Source organism: Lathyrus oleraceus, chromosome 1 (genome assembly GCF_024323335.1).
Source record: "Lathyrus oleraceus cultivar Zhongwan6 chromosome 1, CAAS_Psat_ZW6_1.0, whole genome shotgun sequence".
Taxonomy (NCBI): Eukaryota; Viridiplantae; Streptophyta; class Magnoliopsida; order Fabales; family Fabaceae; genus Lathyrus; species Lathyrus oleraceus.
In genome coordinates, this window is record NC_066579.1 from 393,830,891 (window position 1) to 393,841,982 (window position 11,092).

Genomic DNA, 11,092 nt, shown 5'->3' on the forward strand with positions numbered 1-11,092 from the left:
GGATTATTATCATACCATTGGTACTCTTACGCACATCCAAACTTTTCAATAATAGGTTCAGTTAGACAATTTTTGATCCGGGGAATATTTGAAACTTGCTTCCGCGCTAAAAAAAATTTTAAGACAAATTTTCGAATAAATTTTTAACTTGGGATCTATTCACCCCCCTCTAGATCTAGACCTGTTATCTAACAAGTAAAATATCCACTTCAGGCTATATCTACATGTTGGATGGTGGTGCAATTTCTTAGCATAATGCTAAGCAAACTCTTACGGCTTCATCCACCATGGCAACATAGTTTATAACATGTTATGAGGCATCCAACAATGGGATTTGGCTGAGGAATCTTGTCACTGGACTGCGAATTATGGAAGGAATTGAAAGGTCACTTAAGTTATACTGTGACAACAAATTAGCCGTTCTGTATTCCAACAATAATAGGAGCTCGATCAAGTCAAAACATATTGACATCAAGTTCCTAGTTGTTAAGGAAATGGTACAAAGTGGATAGATTTCCATAGAACACTTGGGGACAAACTCCATGATAGAAGATCCTCTTAAAAAAGGTCTTCCACCCAAGGTCTTTCATGAGCACACTACTCACAAGGGTGCTTTACCGTTAGAGGAGTCTTTGGTTTAATGAGAGTTAGTCGATTATGAATTTTATGTTATGTGTTTAGTATTATGTATGCATACAATGATTTTGGATATTTTCCAATTAATAAAGTTTGATATTCAGTAGTTTACATTTGTACAATAAAGTTATTGAATGATCTCACTAAAGTAAAGTGGGACCAGTTGAAAATCAACATATACAAACCAACTTCCTGTGGTTTTCATTTTGCACATTTCATGATGGATCTATGTCACTCATTTGTATCACTATTAGTGATCATTGAAGGGTTTAGTTATGATTCATATAACAAAATCACTTTGATTATGTATATTGATATGACTAATGGATAATATACTTTGGATATGCTTAAAGAATATAATGGAAAATTTTGAGCTCATAAAGTCTAACAAATGTGTAGAGTTACATATGTGACCAATGAGAGATTGTTAGAATTTTTGGGTCACAAATATAATATTGCATGTGTTATGGCCATTATTTAATTAGCCAAAACTGTAGTGGTCTAATTAGTATTAAGTATGTGGTTAAAAGCATAAATATCATGAAATATGAGATTATTATGTAGATATCATAAGTCAATATCTAATTTGATGATAAGTCAATATCTAATTTGATGATGAGTCAAATTAGAATATTGAAAACTAAGAAACAATCCTAAGGTTATTTATAGGGGTTATGGTCCCCATTTGTAGAGTGGTTAGAAAATACGTCTCATTAGAAAAAAAAATCTCTTCATCCCCATCAGAGGAGATTTAAGGAGCCACAAGGAACTCTATAATTGGAAGATCATATATGTGACAACCTTCAACGATCTCCAATGGCAAACTCAAGTACACTCCCACTTTTATTCTCTGATAGAATTCTGATATGGGGTTAAGGGATACAAGTTTACGGTATATCGACTCATAGGGATTATTTTAGAGTTGTGTTCTTGATTTTTATATCGATATGAATAATAAGGTTTTGAACAGATCTAATAGGGTACACACCCACTACACTTTTAAGTGATCCATTGATTAGTGCTCGCCGCATTGATCGATTACTCAAGATCAAATCAACTTAAAAATGACACAACTTATCAAATTCTTTTATGCCTCGGTGCCCTATTTCAAAATCTTTTCATAAAAGGATATGTTAGGTCATTTCTGCGCGAAACAAAAACAAGCGCTTAAGCCTCCATCATGCAAGCATACACGCCAAAGTTTAAATGCAAGAACTTGACTTAAACCTCATCATGTAAAATCAACCAACCAACACTATTTTTAACAAACTAAGATACTCGGATTTTCTCATTGCGTCTGAGAATAAGTAGGCACAAGAGTTTGAATCTTTGGCGAGCTCAATAATTAAAAATTTTCCTTTTCTCCTTTCTTTTATAAATAATTTCTCCTTTTTAAATACTTTAATAAAAATGACTTTATAAATAAGAATGAAAATAAAACAAACATGACCTTTAACAAACAGTCAACCTTAGAACTTTAGAAGGTTCCCGTTTAGTATAACGAATGTGAGGGGTGCTAATACCTTTTCCTCGCATAACCGACTCTCGAATCCTAAATTTGGTTGCGATGCCCATCTTATCCCTTTTTCTTTCCTCTAGAGTTTTATCGTCATTTCCCATTTTCTTAGGAATAAATAAAGAACAGTGACGACTCTGTTAGTCCATCCACGAGTGTGCGATGCACTTTGAGAAGGATCATATTTTTCGAGATGTGACAATAATAGTTTAAATTTGGATTGTATATAATGAATATCGTCTCTGTCTTGTCCACATGGTTCATCAAAAATTGGTTGTAGCTTAAATATACATTCAAAAGCTAAAGGTCTTGCACATTGATGTTTCATCTATCAACAGGTCCATATTTTGCGATGGATAGAAACTTTTGGAACGTGTTTTGTTTAGATCGATGTAATATGTACATATCATCCACTTGTCATTTATTTTCTTTAATGACACGATGTTGGATAACACATCAAATATAAGATTTCTTGGATAAATCCTACACTTTTTAGCTTTTAAGTCTATTCTAAAACTATAACTCGTTTTTCTCCTTATAGCTTTATATTCTTTAGTTCTATTAGTTGAAAAATATAATTAAATATTAAGCGATAAGAGAGTACCTTTGAATTGATGTCAAACATGTCTTCTAGACTCCACATAGATAAATTTGAATTACTTCTTAATTTTTAAACCAAAGTGTATTTCTCGTATTTACCTCAATCTTTTTTACTCTCTTGATATATTTTCTCAATTTCTTTTACTTTTTTTTAAAGCTGCCTTAGAAGAAGTGAAATGCAGACTTCTTACTTAAGACATTCAAAAACTTAAGACTTCTTATTTAAGACATTCAAAAAGTTAAAACTAACATGCTTTTTCTATAGGTTGCGAGGACTCTAGAAAAAAAATGCATATATGAGAAATAAAACAATTGAAGAAAAAAAAACCAATGCAGCCCAAAGTTCTATGCAACAATTCATGAAAAAGAATAAAATAAATAAATAAATAAATGTAAAGGAAGAGTGAAAGAAAGGTGATGGTAACTTCTAAAATATATATATTTTTGTAATAAAAAAGGTGATTGAAAAGAAGAACACGCAACAACAGGGGCTTCCCCACACCATCCTCTCCCGACAAACAAAACCAGCCCATTCTTGTTCCTTCACCACCGAACAGAACACACCCCTCTTCCTTCACCACCTCTCGCTAACTTGCGCCTCATTCTTAACCTACGCACTCTCCCTCTTTCTTTTCCATAACCTTCTATTAACCCTTCTCTCTCTTTCTCTCTCTCTCTATTATTCTGTTGCGAGATTCATATCACCACCCCCATTGGATTAGGTTCCGGTGTTGGGGGTATTAGGGTTAGGGTTTCTGAGAGATGTGGGATGCTTCAGCCATTGATGAATCTTCTCTCTCCATGTTGGAAGCCGTTCGGGCACGGTGACGATTCTTCAGCAGGCATTGTTGGAAGAGAAGGCAAAGACGGATTGCTTTGGTTTCGTGACATCGGAAGATATGGCTCCGGTGAATTCTCTATGGCTGTTGTTCAGGCCAATCAAATCCTTGAAGATCAGAGTCAGATCGAATCTGGCCCGCTTGGAACCTTCGTCGGCGTTTACGACGGTCACGGTGGACCCGACGCAGCGCGTTACGTTTGCGATCACTTGTTCCGCAATTTTCAAGGTTTTTTATTCTCTCTTATGTAGGGTTAGTTCAATTCTTTTTCGGTGATTTTCTGTGATTTTCACGATTTTCACGGATTCGCTTTCTCGTGATCGTTTTTAATTATTTTTTCGTTTTCACGTGAATCAAATAGTGGTTGAAAATTTCACGTAGATACTGTTTTCGATATGTTTAATTGCTCTTATTTTGGTAGGTTTGATTTTAATGTAGTAAAAGTGTTAATGATTTTTCTTCATGTGTTTATTAAGTTGGCTCTTGTTATTTAGCTGTGTTGGGTTGAATTGAGCTATCTTGTTTGTGCAGCGGCATCGAGTGAGTCACAGGGTGTTGTGACGGCTGAGACAATTCAAACCGCTTTTCGTTCGACTGAAGAGGGGTTTACTGCCATGGTTTCTGATTTATGGAATACTCGACCTCAAGTTGCAACTACCGGAACATGTTGTTTGGTTGGAGTGATTTTTCAGCAGACACTTTTTGTGGCTAATCTAGGAGATTCCCGTGTTGTGTTGGGAAAGAAAGTTGGGAATACCGGTGGGGTTGCGGCGATTCAGCTGTCGACGGAACATAATGCGAATCTTGAGGCCGTTAGACATGAACTTAAAGAATTACACCCTCATGATCCTCAGGTTGTTGTTCTCAAGCATGGAGTGTGGAGAGTAAAAGGCATTATTCAGGTAAATTTAATGTTATTGAATCATTGAATATGGTCTATTAGGCATTTGTTGATTGCTTTAGTGCATGTTTGGAATAGCTTTTCTTTCACCCCACTGTACGTCTACATGAATTTCACCGTGAAAATGAGAAGCTACAAAGTGTAGCTTCTGGGACAAACGTGCTTCTGACACTTTTCCACCGGGCGTATCCAAACATAGCAGTCGCTCTTTATTGTGTTTTCTGATTTTCTACTTGAAGTGTTGTGTGGAAGAAACTTTTGTTTTGTGTTGTGATAATAGGTTGTTGTGTTTTCCCCATTTCATGTTGTCTATACTCAATTCGCACCTCAGTTATCTTCTGCAATATTGTTGCCAGAAATTCCTCCTAAATACCTAAGTAAATAAGGAATTTTTCAAGGAGATTTATAATACAGTAGCTTTCTTCTTGGTTGTTTGTTGGTTCAAAAAAGAAAAGTAACTAATGATTATTGCTGTACTGATTCTCCTCTCACAAATTTAACCATTTTAAATTGCTAAAGCATTGTGACATATAGTTCCATATAAAGGATGCTAAGTAGACTTGGGAAGTATAGTAAATGATGATCGGTGATAATGTTCAAAATTCAATTTAACAGTCCAGTGTAAAGTATCAGGCTAAACTGTTGATTTGATTGCCACATAGCATTGCTATAAATGTTATTGAGTGTCTTGTCTATAGGCATGTTTACAAATGACAAGTTTAGGCACACAAAAATTAAACATAAAATTCATTTGCCTGGTTTAGGCATAAGAGCTGTCTTATTGCCTTTCAAAATATGATCTTTTTGTGTATTTGATTCAGTACACAAGACATGATACACTTTTATGTACAGAGCATTTGATTCAGTACACAAATGACAAGTTTATGTACAGAGCAATACATAAAAGTTTAACATGTACACTTTACGAGGAGTGCTAGGAACATTCTTTTTTCAAGACTCTAACACTCACTCTCTTATGGGGTGAAACACATGAGTCCCACTGTTTTATCTGAGACCCATTTCTAAAGCATGGGACTTGCATGGGTTTCAGTCAATAAGAGAATAAGTGTTAGAGAGAGTGTTGAAAAGAGACTAAAGAGTGTTCCTAGCACTTCTCATTTTATACATTTGTTTATTTATTTTGTCAAGTGTGATATATTTCATCTTGGAATTTCAAAAACAGAGTTATAGTCTTGATTTGAATGACTATTAAAAATGCTTAGATAAAGGAACAAACATGTAAATATCATACATTATATATTGTGGAATATTGACAGAATTCATTAAGACATGTTAGATTAGTAGTATCTAAAGCAGTCCCTATCCTATTAATTGACTCAGAGGATATATATGCTAGCAACTAACAACAGTGCATGAATTTTAAGCACGGCATCTGTGGAAAATTTTGATTGATTCATGCCAACTCTTGAGACACACTTTAAGCTTAGAATGTCTGACACAACACTATAGCTCTTGTTTGCTTTTAAAGGAATTTTGATTGTTTTAATTTGAGGGGAAAATGTGTAAGAAAAAAATGAAGAGAAATTGAGATGACTTTCTACATTGGTTTGATGAAGGGAAACAGAAAAGAAAGAAGTGCTAAATTTTTTTCCCTTGTTTGGTTGGATGGAAAAAATAAGAAAGAAAATATATATTTTATATTTTATTTCCTTTTAGTTCATGTTAGGATGACCGGTTGAGAATGTGAAAATTGATTTTCCTTAAGACATACATGATTTTGTTATGTATGGTTTGATTGTATTAGAACTGATTTTGCCTCCAAAAAAGTTAGTTTTCCTAGAAGTATTATATTAGCTTTTATCTTGATGTGAATTTTTTACTAAGTTTTATGTCAAACTTGCTTTTTGAGTAAACGTATTCAAGCATAAATCACTTTACTTCAAAATTTAGGTCACAGACTAATTTGGTGCACATGGCACGGGAAATTTATATGCTATTGTACCTCAAAATTTTGATATCATGAGGCTGCTTGCAGCAACGGATGTTTCATAGCAAAACACTACAAGGAACTTTCATTTGATTGATTGAAACAATGATTGTTATGTCTCATAATTTACATGGGGGTGCGGCTGTTAGATCTTATAATATTTTTCAAGTTTCAAAATATCAGAAGTTGTGAAAGATAATTTTTTTTATTTGAAAAATTTAAATTATTTTATGATGGGTGTTATGAGAAATAGAAACACGAGATGCGTTTTTACTTTGCTTGCTGTTCTGTTTATCAGAACACTGGTAAAACAGTGTTTCAGGTATGGCTTCTGTGAAAATAGAAAAAGCTATTTCCATTTTATGTCACAGTTATGTATGAGAAAAATGATAATGGTGGCAATCATGTCAAGCTTTTAAATATGCCTTCTAGTTTAATCCTGTGCTGTTTTTTAAATTTGATTTATGAAAAATGTTTCAGTTTTCCCAAGTAGCTGTTATAAGTTATTACCGTTATATTATTTGTTAGTGTTGCTTTTACTGATTTAATGACAATATCACTCAATTACTTCCATGGTATTTGGTGCAGGTTTCTAGATCTATAGGGGACGTATATATGAAACATGCACAGTTTAACCGGGAACCAATTAATCCGAAGTTCAGACTTCCTGAGCCAATGAACATGCCTATCTTGTCTGCTAATCCATCTATTCTTTCTCATCCTCTCCAACCAAATGATTCCTTCCTTATATTTGCGTCAGATGGTTTATGGGAGCACCTGAATAATGATCAAGCAGTCGAGATTGTTCACAGAAGTCCACGAGCGGTAAGATTCTTTACTTTGTTTTTTTTCTTACAGCACTTATTTTTGTACTCTTGATACTTAGTTTCCTTATATTCACTTTATATTACTACTAAGTGCATTGTTTTTACTGTGTTGTTTTGTACTCAATTAAACCCATCAATTTTATCATGAACATAGCTCAGGTTATCTCTCTTGTAATATTACAGTGAAACAAACAGTGTCTATTAATGTTGCCAAATCAAAATTCTATTTAGGATTGGGAGGTAGGGAGGTTGAAAACCCGTCAATTGTAAAATGGAAAAGTTACATAGATAGTAAAATTAACCTTCAAATCTAAGCATTTTATTAAACTCAATTGAAAATTCATAACCATACTCAGAAGGCCACGTAGAGCTCATAATGAGCCCAATAAGTTTTTTGATAAACCAACTGTCTAAAACAGAGAATAGTAAGAGGCAGCAAGGCAGTAAGCTTGAAGGCAGAAAAAATGGCGGATGAGTGATGTTTTTGTCAACTTTGAGCCTGTTTGGATTTGCTTGTTTGAGCTTATCTACTGACATAATTTTGTGGCACCATTTGGGAAACCTTATCAAAACAGCTTACGACATTTTTTATAACTTCAAAATTATTTTTATAGAATCTGCATGATAGCTTATGAAAATAGTTTATATCATATTTTAAAACAATTTAGATTTATTTATCTTTTGTTCTAGCTTATGCAAGCTTATTTATAATCGTTTATTTTGTTAAGCACTTGTGCTATAAGCTGCAAATAAGCTGTTTATTCAATCAGACCCTTTGTATAGCCAGTCACTTGTTTTTACTAAAAACTGTCATATAGGATAGATTATGCTTGTTCTATTATGAGCCGGAGTAGGATGGATATGCTTGATTCTTACCCAGCCTTCAAATTTGATGAGGTCAAATCTTGCTCAATCGAGTCTGGTCCATGTAGGATGAGAATGAGTTGATTCTTAATGCAGGATAGTATTATGTCTAAAATATTAATGCAATTAGTAAATATATTATTTTACATCAGAGTTTCTCCCAATATCAGTGATGATTGACTTGATTATAATCTTCGGATATTGTCAGGAAATAAATATTAGTATATCACTTCTCATGGAAAGTATATATTCCAATAATTGAAAATATGGAACAGAATAAAACTAAGTCAGACATGGAGTGATTAGGGTAATTTGAAGTCCGACTTTAACTTGTTCTAACCTGTTGTAAGACAAAATCAAACCCCGTCTCTGTTAGGATCTTTTCTAAGTTAGAAAGAATTCCCAGAACAGAACAATATTGAGTAATCAAAAGAATGATGATTAGAGGGACTGAAATTCTTTATTTTATTTACAGCAATAGGAAAAGGGAATGTACAGAATATTCTCAAAGGGGCACTCTCCTTCACACTGGATTACTCTTCATAAAACTCAATTATTTAAATCTATGTCTTCCTCTCAACCATTGAAATCTATTTAAAGACTTGCTATGAATAACCAAAATAACAATAGAACCTAACAAACTAATCAACTAACTTCTCAAACAGCTCTTAACCACTCTATTCTAATTATCTTTTATTCTATTATCCTAAACAACCTTAGACCAGTTGGATCTTCTGATCAGTGTGTGATATGTTCCCCTAATACTTGGGCAGCGTTTTTAGGTTGTTGAAATATAATTTGATGACATGACTTTTGCATTTAAGTTATCTGTAAATATGGAGAGAATTGAATTGAGGGTTGATTTTTAATTTTGAGCTGGTTGTTGATTTTGTTGTTTCTCTCACAGCCTTGCTGCGTTTGCTCTTATTAATTGTGTTAATCTATTTGTGTATGTTAATGCAGGGTAGTGCCAAGAGACTTATCAAGGCTGCCCTGCAGGAAGCAGCTAGAAAACGTGAAATGCGATACTCAGACCTTCGTTCAATTGACAAGAAAGTTCGACGACATTTTCATGATGATATAACTGTTATTGTTTTATTCTTAAACTCTGACCTTATAACTAGGGGTACAGTTCAAAGCCCGCCGCTGTCAATTCGAAGTGCTCTCAATCACTGACTTGTATGATTGTAAGCATGATTTGTTTTGATACGGGTATTCTGGCAACAGTACCAATACTTAGAAGATACACACACCACACCACTGGCACGTTGCCAGAATACACAAACAGCAAATCCTTGGTAAGAATAGTGCCGGCAAGTATGGTTACTGATATTGAGATATAACTGGGATGACTTATTGGTGAAACTCTGATTTATAACACGTTGGAAATTTATGCATATGAAAATGACAGAAAATGATAAAAAAGTGAACCAGAAAAATAACTTATAATTTAGTAATTCCTCAATCCACTTTTACATAATGTTACTCAAAATGATTGACCAAATTTTTCTGTTCATTGGACAAGGTTGTATGAGCTCACCGTAGACGTGTTGAGTTAATGCACTCACCTTTACCAGTGGTCATTGGAATATTAATTTATTTTTTATAGTTAATTGAAAAAGTGTGCATAATTTATTTAACAGAATGAAAATTAGTCACATGTTTACAAAACTTATCTCTTGGGTTAAAATATCTTACATGTTTGTGGTGCCCTACCAATGTTTTTTAATTATGTTAGATATTTTAATAAAAATCCAAACTAAGTTTCTATTAGATGGTAAATTTGTAAAATATATACTAACTTTCAACAAATTGAATAACAGGTCATTTTATTAATTATGCACATGATTCAAATTTTGGGTTTATTAATCTCAGCTTTTAATTGAGATCTAATAGTTATAATTAATAGTTTAATGGATAAGTGTTCATAGTGTTAATCATTTTTATTCCGCCATTCAAAGAAAATTAATCATTTTTTCGGTCTTAAGACTTACTAATTTGAGGAAGAGGGTTCTATTTAAAACTGAACAAAGATTTGTATTGATTGATAAACATGAATTGTTAATACATAGTGAGATTTAAACCAAGATCTCAAGCATTTTCACAATGTTCTCCTTAATATTCAACCTCTAGGAGATTTAAACCAAGATCTCAAGTATTTTCACAATGTTTCCCTTAATATTCAACCTCTAGGAGTTCCCCTCATAATTAATAGTTCTAGTTTTTAATGATAGGTTAGCGTTCTCGCATGCCGTATTAGTTGCCCTTCGATATGCTCGTTATCAATTAATATATGTTTTAAAAAGTCAATATAGACCGGGTAATAAATAATCCACGAGTCTTTAAATTTATTCCGCCATTTAAAGAAAGTTAATCATTTTTTTGGGTCTTAGGACTTATTAATTTGAGGAAGAGGGTTCTATTTAAAACTGAACAAAAATTTGTATTGATCGATAAACACATGAATTGTTAATACATAATGAGATTTAAACCAAGATCTCAAGTATTTTCACAAATATGTAAACCTCTAGTTGTTCCCCTTAATATGTCAACCTCTAGGAGTTCCCCTCATAACTAGTAGTTCTAGTTTTTAATGATAGGTTAGAGTTCTCGCATGCCGTACTAGTTGCCCTTCGATATGCTCGTTATCAATTAATATATGTTTTAAAAAGTCAATATAGGCCGGATAATAAATAATCCACGAGTCTTTAAATTTATTCCGCCATTCAAAGAAAAATAATCATTTTTCCGGTCTTAGGACTTACTAATTTGAGGAAGAGGGTTCTATTTAAAACTGAACAAAGATTTGTATTGATCGATAAACACATGAATTGTTAATACATAATGAGATTTAAACCAAGATCTCAAGTATTTTCACAAATATGTAAACTTCTAGTTGTTCCCCTTAATATGTCAACCTCTAGGAGTTCCCTTCATAACCAGTAGTTCTAGTTTTTAATG

The 11,092-nt window shown here is 33.3% G+C and overlaps 1 protein-coding gene across 1 annotated transcript; it reads left to right on the top strand.

Annotated features, from left to right (window-relative positions):
* The first annotated feature begins 3,174 nt into the window (after nucleotides 1-3,174).
* Nucleotides 3,175-9,496, top strand: LOC127074238 (probable protein phosphatase 2C 42). Its single transcript, XM_051015544.1, has 4 exons — nucleotides 3,175-3,819; nucleotides 4,123-4,493; nucleotides 7,029-7,265; nucleotides 9,095-9,496. Exons 1-4 carry the CDS (start codon nucleotides 3,522-3,524, stop codon nucleotides 9,305-9,307), a joined length of 1,119 nt encoding a protein of 372 aa, XP_050871501.1. The 5' UTR covers nucleotides 3,175-3,521; the 3' UTR covers nucleotides 9,308-9,496.
* The last annotated feature ends 1,596 nt before the right edge of the window (nucleotides 9,497-11,092 follow it).